Genomic DNA, 22,648 nt, shown 5'->3' with positions numbered 1-22,648 from the left:
AAGTGTCGTAGAAAGGGGAAAATAAATTCTGTAAACTATTTTTCATTTGTACCGAATAGTTTTAAGTTGGTGCAAAATATCGACATCTTTAGCCGTTTTTGTGTAACACTCAATGTGAATCGCATCACAACGCACCAAGTATTCTACAGCACGACCTCAATTAATACTTACGCCGATTTTAATGATGATGATGAGACGTTCTGCCGGCAATATGGGCAAAATCATCACTTTAAAAAGTGTCAGTGGAGACATGTTTGCGCTCGATGCTTGTGCGTGGTTATACGTTTAACAAGTGTATACTTTGACCGGTGCAACCCTCCCCCCCTTGAGCACACGTATCACAGAAGGTCCTAAACACCACCATGTTAAAACTACTGCATTATGTGGGGCTAGTGCAATCCAGACAGGTCTGGGATCAGTTGCAGCAGACACACGGGGCACATCCTGCAAGGCCATTTTTTAAATGACTCGTTGGGCGAGGCATGAGCGCGTCCACTGCAGTCCATTTCTTCTTCCTCCGGAGCTAGCCGAGAATACTGTGGTTCCTCCATTGTGTCTCTGGTGAGGGCGACGGACGAGTGAAGAGCCAAAAGGGAGGGGAGGAAGTCGCCTCCTCACGTGTGGTGTCCTATGCAGTCTGTGAGGGCAAAGGTCAGGACTGTTTCAGTCGTTTCCTAGGCGGACCAAACGGGGGGCACTGAGCCGATGCGAGAGCACGGAACGCCTCGGCCACTAAGTGAGGATGGGACTGAATCATCGCCTTCCAGCCGGCCGTCTCCATTATATCTGCTGCATGACTGCAAGAACAAGCCAGAGAAACGTTGTAAGATACCATCTAGAATAAACAATTCCCACTGATTAAAGGGGTACAAATAATGTGGCATTTCATCCATGCACTGCAATCATTGTAATTAAATGGAATGTTCCAGGTTCAATACAAGTCTGACTCGTTCCTCCTTTTCTTATCAAAGCTCAAATGTGTGTTTCAGTGAGACACTTACAATGGAAGTCAATGGGGACAATTTTTGGAGTGTTTAAAAGGCAGAAATGTGACTTTTATGAAAGCACTTACACGAATTCATCTGAACTGTAACATTGTTACAGTCATTTTAGAGTTAGTGTCCAGCGTTACGTCGTCATGGCAACACAGTTGTATAATTGTTTTAGAAAGAAACGTGATTACTTTTTAACAAAGTAATCTGATTACATTTTTAGAGAAGTAGTTAGTAATCTGTAGCGGATTACTTTTTTTGGTAATTTACACAACACTGATTGTTTGACCGGTAAACTTGTTTAAATTGTAAATTTTATGGTTATTTTAGGGTTTGTTGACATTACATCGTCATGGCAACACAGTTGTATAATTGTCTATACGTTTCCACAGATGTGGTTATTAAGTGATTTAATGGCATTAAAATCATGTTAACACACATATTGTTTATGTCTTGTGTCGATACTTTAGAAACAGTATTTTAATGTTTACAGATTAAACCCCATTGACTTGCATTGGAAGTGTCTCACTGGAACACACGTTTCTATTTTTGGGGCTGTCCTAAAGTGCAAGTCTTTTGGAGAGATGGATGTTAATTTTGAAGAAACTGATATAATGTTTGTATATGTCAATGATAAAAACAGAAATTGTATTATTAATAGTATTATAAAATAATTAATATATAAATAATAAACAATATATTATTTGTGATTTAATTATTATTATGGCTCATATATGTTTTCAGTCCATGTAACTTTCTATGTACTTTAACAATTTAAAATTTTAATTAAAACACATTTGGAAACAATATCGAAAAGTAACAACATGAAAGCAATAAAAAAATTATGCAACTTTATCTGAAATGCAATTTGTTTTTCTCTGTCACTTTTGTTGCTTCACTTTCATATATTTTTGTTCCCTTTTCCACTGACATGTTTTAAAAATTGTGATATGTACTCTTGTATGTAAAATCTGAACTGTTCTAAAAACAAAAACACATTAAAAAGTGACCCAATGGGTTTTATAAACTGGAAAAAGCTGCTATTTAATAAATATATAGTCTGTATGTGCTCAGCGCTACAAAGTGAGTTTGCGCTCCGCTCACTGTCATCGGTTACAAACACAAGATGCTCAATGAGGAGCTCTAAAAGCAGCCGGCGTCTGCAAAACATCGACTCCACACATGCAAACTATATAATCTCATTAAATCACAGCATTTATGGGTTAATAAATCACTCTAGGATAGGATGGCAATATGAGTAATACGATAACGATGTAATGTATATCACAATGTAGTACGTTTTTGTTGAAAAATCGATCAAAATTGGTGAATATACCAAATAATTATTGTAATGCCTGTTTTTAAATAATCAGTGTATTAAATACTTCATCTTATGTCATTACATTCGATATCGTTTCTCTTCATTTGAAATTGACAATAAAACTCAGATTTAAATAATTCTTATGATGCTAAATTTCACATTATGCCACATTTCAGTCCGATATGTTGTTGACCAATATTAATAGTATTATTATAAGATTTCCTCAAACTCAAGATTAAAGCAATTCAATAAGGGAAATAATGCATTAATAAAATAAATAAAATCCAACAGAATTAAACACTTCTTGACAAAAAAATCCAATATTATGTAAATATTATTTACATCAAAATTGTATTATTTTTTTGATGCGGCCCACATTAATTCAATCATAATTTTTTGATATATATATATATATATGTGTGTGCAACATACTTGCTATTCCAGTTCTTTCCATCTTTACAGCCCAACTGTCGGAGAACGCTGCATCTGTGGAGGAAAACACAATCAATCATACGGCGCTCTCCCTGAATGGGCTTCAGTGTTTAAAAGGACAAATCTAAAGCGAGTAGATGATGTACTTATTGTTCATGGTCAGTTCATTAATCAAAGATCAGCACTGGAGGCCTTTTCCTTCAAACCCTGACTGTGTGCGAGTGTGTGTGAGTGTGTGTGCGCATGTGAGAGAGAGAGAGAGAGCAAGAGAGTGTGTGTGTGTGTGCATGAGTTTATGAGTGTGTGTGTGCGCATGTGAGAGAGTGCGTGAGTGAGTATGTGAGTGCGTGCGTGCGAGTGTGTGTGCGTATGAGAGTGCGTATGAGAGTGCGTGTGAGTGTGTATGTGAGTGTGTGTGTGTGTGTGTGCGAGTGCGTGAGTGTGTGTGCATGTGAGTGTGTGTGAGTGCGTGAGTGAGTGTGAGTGTGCGCGTGTGTATGTGAGTGCGCGTGCGTGCGTATGCGAGTGCGTGCGTGCGAGTGTGTGTGCGTATGTGAGTGTGTATGAGAGTGCGTGTGCGTGTGTGTGCGTGAGTGTGTGTATGCGAGTGCGTGAGTGTGTGTGCGCGTGAGTGAGTGTGAGTGTGTGTGTGTATGCGAGTGCGCGTGTGAGAGAGTGCGTGTGTGAGAGAGTGCGTGTGTGAGAGAGTGCGTGTGTGCGAATGTGTGTGTGTATGTGCATGTGTATGCGAGTGTGTGTGTGTATGTGCGTGTGTGAGAGAGAGTGCATGTGAGTGTGTGTGTGTGTGTGTGTGTGTGTACTTGCCTATTAATGAAGTCTATGGCTTGTGTTTTAAGCTGCTCTGCGCTGTGCAAGTCGGCCAGAATGAGGATGTCGGCCACGTTCTCTACAGACAAACTGTTACAGAGAGCCTCTTCACATAATACCTTTAATCTGTCCAGAGCGTACTAAACAGAAAGATCAACAGACTGCAGGTCAATGACAGGAAGTGTTTTCCAGCATGCACACAAATCCAACACAGTCTTTTACCTTGTCTGCAGCAGCTAACAGGTTGTCGGCCATTTGCTCCAGGTGAGGAGCTTTACCAGTGTAAATAAATACCATCATTTCCCTAAACACGTCTGGTTCCACATCACTGATGTCAACACGGTTCTGCAATAGGGTTAAGGAAGTAAAAATGAATAAATGTTAACATGTATATCAACTATGATATTCTGCTCTCCTTCAATGCAAGTCTATGGGCTTTTTTCACTCAAATTTACAGGAATATTTTGGGCTCAATACAAGTTAAGCTCAATCAGCAGCATTTGTTGCATAATGTTTATTAACACAAATGTGTGTTCCAGTGAGACACTTCCAATGCAAGTCAATGGGGTTTAATCTGTACACATTAAAATAAGGATACACTTTCAAAAGTATAAACACAAGACATAAACAATATGTGTGTTAACATGATTTTACTGTCATTAAATCACGCACTGATCACATCTGTGGAAACTTATATCAGATTTTACAACTTTGCATGATGACGTAATGCTCCAAACCCTAAAATGACCGTTAAAAATTACGATTTGGGGTTCTGTGTATCAGAGTATTGACGCTGACTATCACACCTGGAGTCGTGAGTTTGAATTCAGGTCTCCTTAGCAACCAAATTGGCCCGGTTGCTAGGGAGGGTAGAGTCACATGGGGTAACCTCCTCGTGGTCACTATAATGTGGTTCTCGCTCTCGGTGGGGCGTGTGGTGAGTTGTGCGTGGATGCCGCGGAGAATAGCGTCAAGCCTCCACACGCGCTACGTCTCCACGGTAACGTGCTCAATAAGTCATGTGATAAGATGCGTGGATTGACGGTCTCAGACGCAGAGGCAACTGAGATTCGTCCTCCGCCACCCGGATTGAGGCGAGTCAGTAAATCATATTTTGGAATGCCCAGGTGACGTAAACAACTTTACAGCTCATATAAAACACGAGTTTTAACAGAAGAATTAATGCAAGTGCTTTTATAAAATTACAAGTGTCACATTTATGACTTTAAACCTCAAAATATTGACCCCATTGACTTCCATTGTAAGTGTCTCACTGGAACACACATTTGTGCTTTTATAAAGAAAAGGAGGAACGAGTCAAACTTGATTTTTGTGGTGATCAAAATTTTGCCTTAAATGCGGTCGATTGAGCTTAGCTGCACAAATGTGCTTCTTCCTGCTAAGTTTGAATACATTACCCCAAGATATTACAGATTGCAATTTATCTTAAATTCTAGATGATCTCCTGTCTCTTACCTTTTTACTCTCCTCCATTTTGTGTTCAAACATGGCATTAAAAACCGGCGACCTCGCTGTCAAACAAAAAAGCAAGTTGAGCACACGACAGGACATTTGAATCATCAGTTTCGTCAGTGTGTACAGCACATACACCATCATTTCACTGAACTTCTCTTTAGTCAATGCAGTCCGGCCAAATCTGAGTCTACCCAAAAACACAAGAAAGTACCGGAACTTCAGTACCTCGGCAATACTAAAATTTTAAAAAAGGTCACGATACCAGCGTTTCTGCAGAACCGGACAGACTCAATTTGATGATCGCACAATGTCTGACTGACACACGGCTGCTTCAAAATGCTCACACACACACACACACACACACACACACATTTGACACATTTGGAGAAACAATTAATGTACAAATTAAAATGGTGTTATGTCCTAGTGTGATCATTAAACCGCAAAAGACGAATGTGTGAAGCAGACGGTTCATACACTGGAAACTCCACAGACATCGAGAACCATTCGTGCTGTCTGTTGTATGAGATGACAGAGCAGAGCACTTATTCACTGTGAAGCACCCAGCACATGCAGACTATATTTATATAATTAAATCACAGCAATTGTGCTTTAACGATCACACTGGCCATGTAGCAAAGTGTTTATCCAGAGGTGTGAAGAAAAATCTAATATTCAATGTAGTAAATATAATAATCATTATTTTTTTCCTCCCCAATATGGAACGCCCAATTCCCAATGCTCTCCAAGTCCTGGTGGTGGGTAGCAACTCGCCTCAATCCGGGTGGTGGAGAACGAATCTCAGTTGCCTCCGCCTCTGAGACAGTTAATCCGCGCATCTCATCACGTGACTTGTTGTGCGCGTTACCCCAGAAACGTAGTGGGTGTGGAGGCTTCACGCTATTCTCCGCAGCATCCACGAGGAGGTTACGCCATGTGACTCTACCCTCCCTAGCAACCAGGCCAATTTGGTTGCTTAGGAGACCTGACTGGAGTCACTCAGCACACACCCCACCGAGAGCAAGAACCACATTATAGCGACCACAAGGAGGTTACCCCATGTGACTCTACCCTCCCTAGCAACCGGGCCAATTTGGTTGCTTAGGAGACCTAGGTGGTCACTCAGCACACACCCCATTGAGAGCAAGAACCACATTAAAGGGACCATGAGGTGGTTACGCCATGTGACTAACCTCCCTAGCAACCGGGCCAATTTGGTTACTTAGGAGACCTGGCTGGAGTCACTCACCACACACCCCATTGAGAGCGAGAACCACATTAGTGACCACGAGGAGGTTACCCCATGTGACTACCCTCCCTAGCAACCGGGCCAATTTGGTTGCTTAGGAGAAGTCATTGGTAGTCAGCGTCAGTCCTCGCCGAGATAAACAGGCCCCCACAATAATAATAATCATTATTCTTATTTATAATAATAAATAAGAAGAAATACGTCACAAACAAGAGTGCCGTTGTACTGAATAAAAGTTTGGTTAAAAAAACACAATGGTCTGTCAAAAAGTAATTGTTCCATTTGAATTTGTTAAATCTGATAAATTAATAAAATTAAACACAAAACCGCCTGAAGGACACATGCATTTGTTTGAAGTTTTATTTTAATAGCTAAAGGACTGTTCAAAAGCACATTACCATTTTAGCATATTATTGCAGTGGTTTAGAAATTGGTATCGAGAAGTGTGAAATTTCACTGTTTCCAGCCGCTGAAATCGTGGTATCGTGAACACGTCTGTATGTGGTATCGTGAGCTCACCTGCCAGTATGGATTTATGCGCTTTAAACTCCTGTCCTCCCGCGAACAAGCTGCAGTCGGTGAACCTGGAGCCTTCCCACAGGTTACCCAGATCATCTGAGAGCTGACACTCCGGAACCTTCAGCATGTTTGTGTTAGACTGGCCAGAGATGTTTACCGAGTCCTGGACCACGCTCACCTGTACATGTAAATGTTACAGTTCTTAAAATACGCCCATGCAAAAGTCCAGAATACTAGAGTGTTCTGGGTGCTTGCTTACTGGCCCAAATCAAATCTCTACGATATTCGGGTCCCTAGACATGCCTATGAGATTGTTTTCACCCGTTTCATCATCCTGCACCAGATAAACATGGTAAGTGTGATCTGTCAGTAAAGTACCAGCACACCTCTCTTCAACCACACACATGACTGGATGGATCCTTCATCTCTGGATGAAGCAAGATAGTCTTCGACAGGTTTGTTTCCTGTGTTACAGACTAAAATAAATATCTATGGAGATTTGGGTGACTGTTTAGAAGACAATATCAGTCTGATGGCCCATAAATCAGCTGATGGTTTTAAAAATCTACATATGTGACGTGCTCCATCATTTTGAGTCACTTTGTGCCTGAAACACACCGAGTTAGATGCACTTAAATAACAAAGGAATGTATTTAACCTGTTGTTGAACGCCCCCTTTTTGAGCACAAAGCGTGAAAATGACACACCTGAGGTTAAATGGTTGTATTTACGGGACCCTTTGGAGTTTGGACACAGTTGTTGTATCTTTTGAAAGAGACACTTTGGGCTTTATTTCACAAGTTTCATAATTAATATTTGTTGTTATTTATTAAAGTTAGAGAAGCTGAAGTTTATAGTAATGGAAATATTTTGAACATGTTTTAATAATCTAATAAAACAATAATAAAAGTGTCAAGACACCCCAGAAATACAATGTGCTCAAAGTCACGAGTCTAAAGAAGTTTCGTTTCTAATCTGAAGATGATTTAATAATAAATGAGTTCCTGCAGCTTTAATCTCTGTAAAATCTCTGGAAGTGTTCAGAGTCAAATTAAGCTCCGCCTCTCAAGACGACACTAAATCTGACCGCACCGCTCGACTATTATGAATAAAACTACGCCACATTTTTATAAATAGACTTTGGAGACGGGCTGGTTTTGTTTATGAGACTCTAATATATCAGATCATAAACAGTTTTACAACATGAATGCTGCTCAGATTGCAGTTTGATGAAGAACGATGATGAAGGCGAGATCTCATGTAAACAATGGAGAATATATCAATATTTCTCACATTTATGGACAAAAAGTGCGATTGGATGTTTTTAATGAACGCTTGTCATGGACGATTGACCCAAGTGTGTTACACTGGATTCATCTGGCGATCGTGATTTCATAATAAAAGTCCTGTTTTGATATCGCATGTTTTCATAATAAAAGTCCCGTTTTGATATCGCATGTTTTCATAATAAAAGTCCCGTTTTGATATCGCATGTTTTCATTTGTACTCCTGCACAAATAACTCAATTACTGTTTCTGGAGGATTACTATCGTGAAACAGAGATCGGATATCAATGTTGAACCCTTACACCTTTACAAGATGTATCATTTGTTAACATTAATCACATTTATAGATGGTAAATTATATATTAAATGTAAGCGGAGTGACGTTACTGCCGTGTGCGGGCGATTGCATATCAATAGGTTAACCTTCATTCTTACTAAAGTGCACAAAACTCAAAATGCATTTTTGGGGTCAAAGCAATTCAATTATGGAGGAGCAGGCTACATTTATTATATACATATTTTTGATTCTCATAATTATATTATTATATTTGTGCTAAATTTCACAGTCTGTCTTTACTTTGGCGGGACAACCCAGAAATCCAAACTGAATTGACCCTTCGCTAAGCTCCGCCCCCCCTTGGTTACGGTCGCTCGCTGTGACGAGGTCTGCAGGACTCCCCACTGGATTGATAAACGGAATGGATAATATTTTTACGTGGGCTGGTATGACGAGTGACATCATCTTTCATGAGTGAAAAGCGCCAGAAGACAAACTATTGCGTGATCTAAAGATGTTAATCATTAACGAAACCGCATATCAACGCAAACCACCAGACTGTCGACAATGGCAACTAGATTTTAAATACTGAATATTATGTTATTGTGTTATCTTAAGACATATACTGTATTTTAAGACAAATACGCAGAGATGTCACGGTACCTCACAAAACAAAGTGAGCTTGTCATCTGGAAGAAGTCCATTTGCTTCATCTAGTAAAAAATCTCGCCTGATGAACTTCTTGAAGCCCCAGTCCTTCCCCTGGACGAAGCGGTACGCTCTTTGGCTTTCTAAAGTGTGCGGAGAAAACAGAAGCATAAAGACATGTAGTTTTCACCCCACCCACATATAACAGTCAAGTGCAATCGTCCTGAAAACCTCCTACCCATGGCTTTAGTTTCCTCTCGTTTGGCGTTCAGTAAGGAAAACTTGAACTTTGCTCTCACTTCGCTTTTTGGGCAACTGACAAGCAGTAAGTAGAGAGAGAGATAATCTTTACTCTCGTCATCCAGACCCTTTGGGTTCACTCTCAAACACCTGCACACAAACAGAGAGAAGAAACGAGACTGAGAAGGTTTGGGAGTGACCTTTCCTCCAAATGACCCAAAACAACATGAGCTGCTGAGAACAGAGAATAGTGTTGAAAAATGTCCCACTTTGCTTCTTCACGAAGGTGGTGGTTCTTAGAGAGAAGAGTTAACAGGCCGATTGAGAGCTTTTTAACAACACTCGGTGAAACAAACCATTTCATCTTGTCATTGGGGCCAGAAGAGAAGGTCGAGCTCCTTATGACTTCGCCCATCTCCTCCCGACAAAAGCTGAAGTTGTTTACGGTCCACATGTAAGAAAACTTCACCACTTTTACCTGCCGTAGAAAACCAGAGAGGGACATTTGTGACGTTGGACACAGATAGCAACTTCAACTACAGCAGTTTGTTTTCATTCCGTCTCTCTCACCTGCGTATAACACCAGCTCTCTGCCACAGGTCCCGATGTCATTTCCCCTGGGGGAGGGGGTGTGGGAACCCGTGACATGGCCCGTATCCCACCCGTCTACACCCCTGATTTAGCTCACTGCCCGGCCTACACACAAAAGCCAGACAAAACGATCCAGCTGTAGTCAAAACATAGACTGTAATCAACCGGTCAGCCAAGTCAAAGATTTCTCAACATGGCACGTTAGCTCTCATAAATGTGTTAAATGTCAATTTGGGTAAATCAGTTGCACAATGTTTATACTGTAAACAGCACTTTCTAACTCTACTAGCATGCTTCTATTTTCCGTTACAGTACGAAACTAGCTTTTACATTTCCTGAACATGCGAGTGGTGCTTGCCCATGCAAAACTCGCTGTCACAATGCTAGGGGCGTTGCTCGAGGTCGACCGATTGTGGATTTTGTGGATACCGATAACTAATGTGCTGGAAAGGGCTGATAAACCATTCATCAGCCGATAGTTTTAAAAACAATGTTTTGTTTTTTCATCTTTCCTTGCTATGATGGGCACAGACATAGAAGCTAATTATTAAAATGATTGGCAACTATCGGCGTAGACTTGTGCAGATAACCGATAGTTCCATAAAGCCACTATCGGCACCGATTAATCGGTAAAGAGGTTTTTTCCTGCAAACAAAATGAATTATATTTATCTCACATTCTGAGCTTTAAACATGCTAAACATGCCTCTCATATTAGATGAAGGTAGCTAGTCTTACTAAAAAATTAATTATAGAAATTAGGTGTTAATTACATTTAGTTTGACTGCACATGACACCTTAAAGTAAAAAGGTTCAAAAGGTCCAGCTTCGAGCATATGGATGACTGTTTAAGGTAAGTTACCACTGAAGACCATATTTGACCCAGGAAAACCCAGTAAAAGACCTCGTTCAACCTCTAGTTTCTATATAGAAGTGGTGGTGGCGTAGTGGGCTAAATCACATAACTGGTACTCAGAAGGTTGCTGGTTCTATCCCCACAGCCACCACCATTGTGTCCTTGAGTAAGACACTTAACTCCAGGTTGCTCCGGGGGGATTGACCCTGTAATAAGTGCACTGTAAGTCAATAAAAGCATCTGCCAAATGCATAAATGTAAACGTATATGGTTGCGGTGTTGTTCTGATTGTTGTTTAGCACATTGCTATGTATTTGCTAAGTGCTTACGAAGTCAAAAGTGTCCATCCTCAAGTGTTTATGATATTCTTTACTCAACGTAGGGCTCAGGTCCCTCCTTCAATGTAAGACCGTGGGATTTCAATGCCCGCTTCATTACTCACCGAGTGAAAAATCGTAAGTCTGATCACTTAGAAAAGAACAAGCATGCCTCATCTCAACAAGCCGCATGATTTTAGGTAGTTCTCTTGGAAAACTCTAACCCCAAGTAATAGTTACCAATAATAAAGTGCAGTATACAGAAGTGAGAATGTATATAGTTGCATAATACCTTGTGTTCAGAGATCAGCAGGACTTTTTTCCATGTCATCCCGGGGTCAAGCTCGGAGACAACCGTAAGAGTGACAGGAAACAATGACTAGCAGAGTAGGCTCTCTGAAAGGAGGAGTTTAGAATGAATGTTTTAGAATGGACCAATCAGAGCAGAGTAGGCTCTCTGGAAGGAGGAGTTTAGAATGAATGCTTTAGAACGGACCAATCAGAGCAGAGTATGCTCTCTGAAAGGAGGAGTTTAGAATGAACGCTTTAGAACGGACCAATCAGAGCAGAGTAGGCTCTCTGAAAGGAGGAGTTAGAATGAACGCTTTAGAACGGACCAATCAGAGCAGAGTAGGCTCTCTGAAAGGAGGAGTTAGAATGAACGCTTTAGAACGGACCAATCAGAGCAGAGTATGCTCTCTGAAAGGAGGAGTTAGAATGAACGCTTTAGAACGGACCAATCAGAGCAGAGTAGGCTCTCTGAAAGGAGGAGTTTAGAATGAATGCTTTAGAACGGACCAATCAGAACAGAGTATGCTCTCTGAAAGGAGGAGTTAGAATGAATGCTTTAGAACGGATCATTTAACGAGTCGTTTGTGACACAGGGGAAAATGGTAATGCTGCAATTTAAATGATGAGCAAATTTAAGTAATTTTTGACCATGGATGCATGTAAATCTATTGTATGAGACCTTTAAAACAAAATTAGGCACGTTTAAAAACCATAATAGGTGCTTTTTAAAGACAGCAAGCTATCGTCACTGAAAAATGATCTCCAAGAAGTGCCAACAACCCTAAAAAATATGAATGTTAGTAGTCGACCCCACTAATCGATTAGACTACTGTGGCACATCCCTAAAAGTTTAACATTCGAACAGCAACGAGTATCATCATCATCATCATCAGGAAATACAGTAACTTAGACTTGATGTATACACAGCTTTACAATCATCATCATGTCATCCTTATTCCAATGATCTACAGATCACACACACACACACACACACACACTCACCTCTCTGAAACTGGTGAATCCCACTTGTGGAAGTTCTTCCAGAGTGAAGCACTTGGCAGACGTGGGAAGTTCTGTGGGATGTCACGCTCGGCAGAGACTCAACGAACCCTGGTAAGAACATTTAATACCAATTCTACATTGAATAGCACTGCATCTAATTCAGCCCCAAACACTTTGCCGTCCACTCCTCTAACAATAGACTAGTGACATCATAATGCTGATATGGGGATTCAAATATTCCGAGTAGTGTGAATGAGACGGTTCAGATTCGATGAACACGTAAGTCGTGTTTTGGAACGTTCAATCATCCAAGAGCTGAAATGTGCAACACCCAAATCAATGCAGGACACAGCAAATAGTGCAAAGGCCATCTGGATGTTTGAGAACAGGAACAATGGTGGTCAGACATGCGGTTTCCAAATACTAAACCAAAAGTATTTTTTTAAATGTCTGCCCTATCTACACGTCTGCTTTTGCATAATATGTGCAAGCGCTCAAAGCTCCTGTAAACTTTTAAAGTCCACAGGAATGTCCTATAACAGAAAAGGAGAACAACCTTAAAGTCCCCGTGAACCGGAAGTTGCAAACGACTTTTCTCCAGTGTTGTGACGTATTTCCGAGAGAAAACTAGCACAATCAGGTGCTAGTTTTTTTCCAACTAGCACCTGATTGGATCTAAAAAAAGTAGGTGTTTCAGAAATGGAGGCAGATCTTAACGCAAGTTTACAATCGGTTGTTGAGGATTACTCGCCACCTGAAACACCGCCAGCAGTCCCCTTCCTGCAGCAGGAGGAGGAGGAACATGATGAAGAAGAACAGGGACACACGGAGGATCATTTCGTCACGGGGGGAATCAGACCTTACATGTTTGAGCTGTTACATGCGGAGGGTTTGAATGGTAAAAAGTGTTCCGTGAGTGTCACAACCAAAAATGCACCTCCTCACCATCTCTCCTTTCACACGCTGTCAATGCTCGCAAACACACAGGCAGCCTGTCTACTGTCAGTTGGAGGGGTGTGGTTACGGATGTTAAGGAGACACCTAAACCGTCAAACCTACGTCATCAGGCAAGGTCCTCCAATGCAGAGGGGCGGGGCATTTTCAGATTTTGATTAAAGATTACGAAGCCAAATTTTTTTTTTGTGTGGATTGACTTGCATGGATGAATTGTTCACCACAAAACGATCAATTTAGGCAAAAGTATGGTCAATTTTTAATTCATGGGGACTTTAAAATGTCTCAGATGCTCTATATAACGTCCTGCTCTACCAAACAAATACCACTCACAAATAATGTAACAGTGCGTTCACACACAACGCGAAGAAAAGTTTCGCCTTGGTTTGACCGCTGGATTACAAATGTGTGTTTAAACTCGCATTCGCATGAGTAACGTGAACAGGAGGCGGGGCTTCTACGACTTGGTTCATAGTAAAGTTCAACCAATAGCTGGAATCGAGCAGACGCGCATATTTTCAAAACTTACGAGGTCGTCCAACTTCCTCGCTCACTTTCCCCCCAAGCGACGTCTTTTTAAGTCCGGTCTCTGTAGTAGTAGTAATAGTAGTAGTCCTTTATTGTCACATAGTAAACCAGTGAAATTGGCCATCGACCTGTCCATACAAACATACATATGACAAGGGGATAGACAGGACAGGAAGACAGGGAATTAGAAAGAAATACAGCATGACATGAGGAGAGGAGAGGAGAAAAAAAAGGCAGCCCCCAGACTATGCTCCTTAAGAAGTACAGTGTGGGAACAGGGAAAAAAACACCTCAGCAACATTAGCACATAATCAGTACACTCTACAACATGAACAAGACTTGCAACAGGGGAGGGATTGGGGGTGGAGGTGGCCCAGCACAGGCAAGCAGCCATCCGGACCTGCAGCCATGTTCAGGCGCTGGTCACAGACCCGCCTGTCAGACTGGGGGTACAAAGCGCTGGCGAGGGATAGGGTATCGGGCAGATGATTGCATATCTGTATATATGTGTAAGAGTTCATGTGTGTGTAGGCCTGGAGAGTCGCTATGCCAGCATCTAATCTAGGTGCCTCAGTCCGCAGGGTTGTCATAGCGATACACAGCAAGTTGCCATGGAGACAACCTTGATCAGGTCCCAGACATAGTCAACAATCACCAGGTGTCTGGGGAGTCGGGGAAGGAACGCAGAGTGGCTCACTGCAGTGCTCTTCCGGGGAGTTGTTGTTCCAACAGCGGCCTTGGCCAAGGCCAGTGCTGGTTGAGGGTGGCCGAAACAGATAAGATTGGGATTGTTTGGTCTTAAGGAGAGTAGCCGCATTCTAATTTACACGGCTATTCTCCTGGTCCATTTTGGTCTCTGAAACGATCCATTTGCCTTTGCAAAGCTGTGAGCTTCTCCATGATGTTATCCGTGATTTTGGTTCATAGACCCAGTCTGAGTGCAGACAGCTCTGCCCACTGTTTCAATCATGACGGGCAGCCTTGTGAGGCTTTGGACAGCTGTCACCGCCTTCTTAACTCCTCGATAAACCAGGGCAATGCCTAATCCAATCAGCAGAAGACCTGTTATCATGGTACCGAATAGGTAGATATCTTCAACGTCCTCCACGGAAAGAGCCGCCAGACACACGACCCGCCACCTCTCCCACGCGTCCATCGTGTAGCCAGCTGCGAACGTTCCGTCAGGGCAGACAGGTTCCCCCGAACCCAAGCTTCTTGTCGAGAAGATGGTGTCAATTGCGTTGAGAGACCAGTTGATCAAATCCATGATGACTTAGTTTGAAGAGCAGTGCTGAGAGAGTCTCTCAAGTACAAGACAGTAGACTAGATATGACGAGAGGAGCAAAGCAGGGAAGATAAGGGTAGGGAGAGGGTGAGAAAATGCGACCGCCTTCGTTGAGAGCCAAGAGAGAACTGTACATGTATGACGTCGTGTCATGTACGACACACCGCTACAACAATCTTATCTTCCATGTTTCCAGATTTCTTCTGCTACTACGTCAGTACGTCAGTGACATCACGACAATCTCAATGCTGAAATGCTTTCGCGACAACGCGCCACGCGCATTTTTAGCTTGAGTTGAAAATTTCAACTTGCGCGAATGAAACGATTTTCGCATCGCCTTTGTATGTAATCGCGCCGCGCGAAACGCTCGCTTCTCGTTGTATGTGAACGCACCATAAGAAAGAGTCAGCTCGGCTATAACCGCCTAAATATTTTCAGAAAGTGTAAATAAAATATAAATAACCCTAAAGCACAAACCATAATCTCAAGTTATTAGTGAACAATGTTACGCATGTTATTTAAATATTGACGTAGGTTAGTTATCATTACGGCAGATTGTTACAATTAATTTTTAACAGCAAGACTTTGAAATATACAACAAATAAGGCGCCAAAGACAAACATCCCAACTGAGCTGAACTGGTCATAATGACATAGGAGGAAAACGGAAGAAAACAATTAAATTAAAGTCTACATTATTTTTGTAAATCAAAATAAATTTAGTGACTACTTAATTAACTAAAAAACAAATTTAGGGCACAATGGGGCTAAATGCACACCTGAAGGACGTTTGTATTTTTCTAAATAACAAAAAAAAAAAAAAAATCTTATTAAATATTGATGTTTGAAATAATAATAAATAATAACAGAATTATGTTTTGATTTCAATTCAAGGGGGCAAAGGGGCTTTTTACCCCAAACACAATTGGGGTCGACAGTTATAATGCAAAATGTTCAACTTTAATTTAAATCACATCTGGCATTTCAGAACACCTCCAGTAAACAAATAAACAAATGCATTAGTCCCGTAGTACACTTCATTATTGTGAAAATAAATAAATAAATAAATAAAACAGGTTTGGGTCTTCATACATTTAGCTTCTTTAATTTGTTATTTTATTTAAACTATTTGTTAATTCTGGTGGTTTAACAAAAGCGTGGGAACGACTGGAAACACCGGCGACGCGTCGCGTCCAATCATCGGCACGCGGCGACTAGAACTAAATCAGCCGGTAAAACATGCAAAACTTTTATTAAACATCAAGCAGTTGTTCATGAGCTAATGCGATACAAAATCAGCCACATCCACCCCGAGTTCACGCCACAAAACCGATAAGCGGCTTTATTGCCGCATCAGAACAACTATGTGTATCCATACGCGCGTCGAACACGTGTCGTCTTCCGTTAGATCCGCTCGCGGTGCAAATGATGCGGGAAACGATCAAAAAGAGTGAAAGAAAGCAAGTTATCCGACCAAGCCTCGTCTCGTTTGGCCTACATTTCATGCGAGGCATAACAAAGACAATCCGCCTGAAACAAAGCCGGATCCTTCCACCAAACCCCGCACGGATCTGATCCGTTTGTCCCGAAGCGGCACATAATAATCGTGTAAAGAGAAAACGAGTTAAGCTGTCTGTCTTTATAAATAAATGGAAACAAACAATAATTCCACAAACCTTTTAGACACTCCGCGTCACAGACAAAGAACCACGGTTAGACATATGACCTGAGTGAGTCGTAAGAAGGATTTTGTGCAAAAGGAGTGAACTTTTGAGCCTTTCTTTACAGATAAGTGCTGTTTTTTCTCTCTGTCTCTCATAGCGCTGCCTGCTTCAGTTCTAGGCAGGCGCAGTGCGCATGCGCGGGGAACTTCCTTCTGAAACCATCTGCTCTAATAACAAGCGCAGTGAGTTATCAGTGTACACTACAACTCAGCGCTTTTAGTGCCATTGTTTGCTCACTACTTCCAGTACAATCATAAAAGGTGGCTGCATTTATGTAGATAAGACATCCCCCAATATTGAACATTTTGTGATGCTTTGCATAACTTTTTGCATTGGTTACTATAATATATATATATATATATATATATATATATATATATATATATATATATATATATATATATATACACACATACATATACATGCATACATACATACATACTACACACACACATATATACATACATACATATATACATACATACACATATATATACATGCATACATACATACATACATACACACACACACACATATATACATACATACATATATACATACATACATACACATATATATACATGCATACATACATACTACACACACACACACACACACACACACACATATATACATGCATACATACACACACACACACACATACACACACACACACATATATATATACACACACATACATATACATACATTATATATATATAATGTATGTATATGTGTCTGTATCTAATGTGTATGTGTATGTACTCAAGCATCTGCATAACAATACAAATAAGATAAAAGCGACCTTGCTTTGCGGCACCACCTGGTAGCCACCTGGTACCAGGTGGCTCCCAGGTGGCACGCAAAGCAAGGTCGCTTTTTATTTTATTTTTATTATAATGCTGTGTATTAAATATGACACACAATGTTTGACGGCTCCTGTCTCTCACTGTTCAAGCGGAAAAGCAAATAAAAAACCCCTATGGTATGTAATTTAACATGTTTTTGGCACCATCTAGTGGTTATTTGTGAAAAAGTGGTTTCAATGTTTATATCAATCTATTTAAAATGGCGACAGACTTCCACAAAAAATGACTTATGTTGGGATAAATTATAACTTATTTTAATAAAGTAAAATTGACAGTAATGATTATATTGTTACTGATATTTTAAAATGAGTATTTGCTGAATATAAGCATCTTATGCTTGGTTAAAATGTAACATATTATTGATAAAGCATGTTGAAATTACATGTATCAAATATGATACAATAGGCTTTTGAGGTATATCTCTCAATCACCATTACATTACATTCATGCACAGTAATATATATATATATATATATATATATATATATATATATATATATATATATTTGCTCAATACTTCGTTGAAGCACCTTTGGCACCAATTACAGCCTCAAGTCTTTTTGAGTATGATGCTACAAGCTTGGCACACATATTTTTGGGCAGTTTCTCCCATTCTTCTTTGCAGGACCTCTCAAGCTCCATCAGGTTGGATGGGGAGCATCGGTGCACAGCCATTTTCAGATCTCTCCAGAGATGTTCAATCAGGTTCAAGTCTGGGCTCTGGCTGGGCCACTCAAGGACATTCACAGAGTTGTCCCTAGACACTCCTTTGTTATCTTGGCTGTGTGCTTTGGGTCGTTGTCCTGTTGGAAGATGAACCTTCATCCCAGTCTGAGGTCCAGAACGCTAGATACAAGGATGTCTCTGTACATTGCTGCATTCATCTTTCCCTCGATCCTGACTAGTCTCCCAGTTCCTGCCGCTGAAAACATCCCCACAGCATGATGCTGCCACCACCATGCTTCACTGTAGGGATGGTATTGGACAGGTGATGAGCGGTGCCTGGTTTCCTCAGACATGACGCTTGCCATTCAGGCCAAAGAGTTCAATCTTTTATTCCTCATGGTCTGAGAGTTCTTCAGGTGCCTTTTCGCAAACTCCAGGCGGGCTGTCATGTGCCTTTTACTGAGGAGTGGCTTCCGTCTGGCCACTCTACCATACAGGCCTGATTGGTGGAGTGCTGCAGAGATGCTTCTGGAAGGTTCTCCTCTCTCCAGAAAGAAATGCTGGAGCTCTGTCAGAGTGACCATCGGGTTCTTGGTCACCTCCCTGACTAAGGCCCTTCTCCCCCGATTGCTCAGTTTGGCCGGGCGGCCAGCCCTAGGAAGAGTCCTGATGGTTCCAAACTTCATCCATTTACGGATGGAGGCCACGGTGCTCATTGGGACCTTCAATGCTGCAGAAATGTTTCTGTACCCTTCCCCAGATCTGTGCCTCGATACAATCCTGTCTCGGAGGTCTACAGACAACTCCTTGGAGTTCATGTCTTGGTTTGTTCTCTGACATGCACTGTTAACTGTGGGACCTTATATAGACAGGTGTGTGCCTTTCCAAATCATGTCCAATCAACTGTTACCACAGGTGGACTCCAATCAAGTTGTAGAAACATCTCAAGGATGATCAGTGGAAACAGGAAGCACCTGAGCTCAATATTGAGTGTCTTGGCAAAGGGTGTGAATACTTATGTACATGTGATTTTATTGCGTTTTTTTATTTTTTATAAATTTGCAAAGATTTCAAACAAACTTCTGCCATGTTGTCATTATGGGGTATTGTTTGTAGAATTTTGAGGAAAATTATTAATTTAATCCATTTTGGAATAAGGCTGTAACATAACAACATGTGGAAAAAGTGAACAGATATATTTAAAGTGTGAAATAATATTTCTGTGTATTTTCATAGATGCAGCATGCTCTGTCAATATAAAGATCACATTATTTTATATTACAAGCTATGATGATTTAATCTTACCTTACAAGTTTTAACTGAATTATTGCAAGTGCTTTTATAAAATTATACGGTTCACATTTATGTGTTAAAACCCTTATAAAGTTCACATTCACTTTCATTGTAATGGTGCGTTCACATACAATGCAAAGAAAAATTTCGCCTCGCATTGCTCGCGCGGGTTTGATCGCTGGATTATAAATTTGCGTTCAAGCGAGTACCGCGAACCCGCGAGTATTCCCGCTTCTCTTCTGAAAAAGGACAGGAGGCGGGGCTTCTACGACTTGGTTCATATTAACGTTCGACCAATAGCTGGAATCGAGCAGACGCGCATATTTTCAGAACTTACGAGGTCGTCCGACTTCCTCGCTCACTTTCCCCCAAGCGACGCCTTTTTAAGTCCGGTCTCTGTACATGTATGACGTCGTGTCATGTTCGACACACCGCTACAACAATCTTATCATCCATGTTTGCTAGATTTCTTCTGCTACTACGTCAGTGACATCAGGACAATCTCAATGCTGTCAGGCTTTCGCGACAACATGTCAAGCAAATTTCTCGAAGCGATTTCGCTTGTTCGAGTCGTGTCATTCGCTTCATTCGTGCCGCCCGGTGCGAATTTGCGTCTATTCGCATCGACTTTGTATGTAATCGCTCGATTCGCGTTGTATGTGAACGCACCATAAGTGTCTCCCTGTAACCTAAATTGTTTCTTTTTTTTTTCCTTTAAAGAAAAGGGACGAATCGAAATGACTTTTTGTGGTAATCAACATTATGCCACATATGCTGTCGATTGAGCTGGACTTGTATTGAACCCGGAACATTCCTTTAAGACCTTTGTAATATGTATCTCTATAAATCTGTAAGGCACAAACCTATATAATGATTATTATAAAATATTATAAACATTTTGATGCAAAGGCTTAAATGCTTGAAAGTAGTCTTGTAGACTAATAAACTGTGCCTATGTTTATTTATTTATTAATTATTTATAATCTATTTATTTGTATGTTTGAAATGTATTAGTTGCATCTCAGAAGGAAGCACAGCTGGAATCGACGCAACAGGTGGTGATAAAAATAAAAGATATTATTTGCTTTTAGTGAACTTTTTGTTCACTATTGATGCTACTACTATTGTATAATTTTAGCATTATTGTTTGTGGAAAATAGTAATTATAAAAAAGGTATGTGAGCAATAATTGAAGCAAAATAGCTTTGATCTGTGACTGGGAATTAGTCATGACTTTCCAGTCCCCCACTCCCTCCCCCACATACACAAATGAGACTGGCGCGTCACTGAACGTATAGTTTCTACCACTTGTCATCATTATATTCTGAAGGCAGGCTGATCTAAACTGTGAGACTGAATGATGCTTCACAATATACAGTATATCATTTTGATATCACCGGAGAAGATAACGGTATTTTTGCAGTGGCTGTTAATGGCAATGATCCTCAACAAATCCAGACTATCACTCAATGAGATATAAAAGGCAGTTCATTTAAGCCTGGGGAGATATACATGGAAATAATACCAGTTGAAAAAGTGACATGGAGATTTGAATAGTTTTTTAAACCACTTTGTCTGTTCTGATGTGGGCTCATTAGATCTGAATGAAAAGCTGTCTCACTTTATTCATTCCATGACAAAACATGAGTCTCACTGTCTTATGACCTGCTGCATGGCATTATCAATGTTTGAAAGTAAGAGAATTATCAACTAAATGAAAAGGATGAAAGTGGACAAACTGGTGTCAAAGGAGACAAAATATATATGATCAATTATGGGTGAAATTTGTATGAATATAAGGCTTTTATATGCCAGTGTCAGTAGTAAAATTTAGATCTGGATTACATGTACTGTAAAACAGGCATACAAATTATTATATTGAAATATACCTTATTATAAAAAAAAGTTTTTTAGGCACTTTGACTGATGACAGGCTTTTTTTTAACAGGTTAGTGAGGCTGCTTGATAGCTCCAGTCAAAAGGACCTACCCCCATGTCTGTACCATGTTCTGATGTGGCTGGAGCAGGTTGCTACATGGTTGCTAGGGTGCACTGGGTGGTTGCTAGGGCATGGATAGGTAGTTTCATTTGAGACTTAAAGGCTGTTTTCAAGCCTTTAATCAAAAGAACCAACCCCCATGTCTGTACCATGTTCTGATGTAGCTGGAGCATGTTGCTACATGGTTGCTAGGGTGCACTGGATGGTTGCTAGGGCATGGATAGGTAGTTTCATTTGAGACTTAAAGGCTGTTTTCAAGCCTTTAATCAAAAGAACCAACCCCCATGTCTGTACCATGTTCTGATGTGGCTGGACCAGGTAACTACATGGTTGCTAGGGTGCACTGGATGGTTGCTAGGGCGTGGATAGGTAGTTTCATTTCAGACTTAAAGGCTGTTTTCAAGCCTTTAATCAAAAGGACCAACCCCCATGTCTGTACCATGTTCTGATGTGGCTGGAGCATGTTGCTACATGGTTGCTACATGGTTGATAGGGTGCACTGGGTGGTTGCTAGGGTGCACTGGATGGTTGCTAGGGCGTGGATAGGTAGTTTCATTTGAGACTTAAAGGCTGTTTTCAAGCCTTTAATTAGAAGGACCAACCCCCATGTCTGTACCATGTTCTGATGTGGCTGGAGCATGTTGCTACACGGTTGCTAGGGTGCACTGGATGGTTGCTAGGGCGTGGATATGTAGTTTCATTTGAGACTTAAAGGCTGTTTTCAAGCCTTTAATTAGAAGGACCAACCCCCATGTCTGTACCATGTTCTGATGTGGCTGGAGCATGTTGCTAAATGGTTGCTAGGGTGCACTGGATGGTTGCTAGGGCATGGATAGGTAGTTTCATTTGAGACTTAAAGGCTGTTTTCAAGCCTTTAATCAAATGAACCTACCCCCATGTCTGTACCATGTTCTGATGTGGCTGGAGCATGTTGCTACATGGTTGCTAGGGTGCACTGGATGGTTGCTAGGGCATGGATAGGTAGTTTCATTTGAGATTTAAAGGCT

General features: G+C 40.9%; 2 protein-coding genes across 15 annotated transcripts in view; one reads left to right on the top strand and one right to left on the bottom strand.

Moving 5' to 3' along the window:
- LOC127632340 (neurexophilin-2-like) overlaps positions 1–22,648 on the top strand; it is a 248,107-nt gene that overhangs the window by 6,753 nt on the left and 218,706 nt on the right. The window lies entirely within an intron of this gene.
- LOC127632333 (speckle-type POZ protein-like B) lies at positions 16–16,920 on the bottom strand. 3 transcript variants are annotated; one of them, XM_052110867.1, is made up of 13 exons: positions 16,767–16,920; positions 12,325–12,432; positions 11,324–11,427; positions 9,839–9,964; positions 9,625–9,746; positions 9,267–9,418; positions 9,044–9,171; positions 6,818–6,995; positions 5,050–5,105; positions 3,796–3,918; positions 3,571–3,713; positions 2,746–2,799; positions 16–797 (listed from the first exon to the last, which is right to left on the bottom strand). In XM_052110867.1, exons 4-13 carry the CDS (start codon positions 9,914–9,916, stop codon positions 653–655), a joined length of 1,179 nt encoding a protein of 392 aa, XP_051966827.1. In that variant the 5' UTR covers positions 9,917–9,964; positions 11,324–11,427; positions 12,325–12,432; positions 16,767–16,920; the 3' UTR covers positions 16–652. The 3 variants fall into 3 exon arrangements, with proteins under 3 accessions (XP_051966827.1, XP_051966826.1, XP_051966828.1); XM_052110866.1 differs by lacking the exons at positions 16–797; positions 2,746–2,799 and having other exon boundaries at positions 2,813–3,713; XM_052110868.1 differs by lacking the exons at positions 16–797; positions 2,746–2,799; positions 9,625–9,746 and having other exon boundaries at positions 2,813–3,713.

Source organism: Xyrauchen texanus, chromosome 39, assembly GCF_025860055.1.
Source record: "Xyrauchen texanus isolate HMW12.3.18 chromosome 39, RBS_HiC_50CHRs, whole genome shotgun sequence".
Lineage (NCBI taxonomy): Eukaryota > Metazoa > Chordata > Actinopteri > Cypriniformes > Catostomidae > Xyrauchen > Xyrauchen texanus.
This window is presented reverse-complemented; position numbering and strand designations above follow the sequence as displayed.

What these genes read in the sequence shown, in the direction of transcription:
- LOC127632333 (XM_052110866.1), bottom strand. Translation starts at nt 9,916, where the DNA reads ATGTCACGGGTTCCCACACCCCCTCCCCCAGGGGAAATGACATCGGGA. An exon ending in CCCAATGACAAGATGAAATG is followed by an intron (nt 9,419 to 9,624) that starts GTTTGTTTCACC and finishes GTTTGTGTGCAG; the next exon opens with GTGTTTGAGAGTGAACCCAA. An exon ending in AAATGGAGGAGAGTAAAAAG is followed by an intron (nt 3,919 to 5,049) that starts GTAAGAGACAGG and finishes ACCCTATTGCAG; the next exon opens with AACCGTGTTGACATCAGTGA.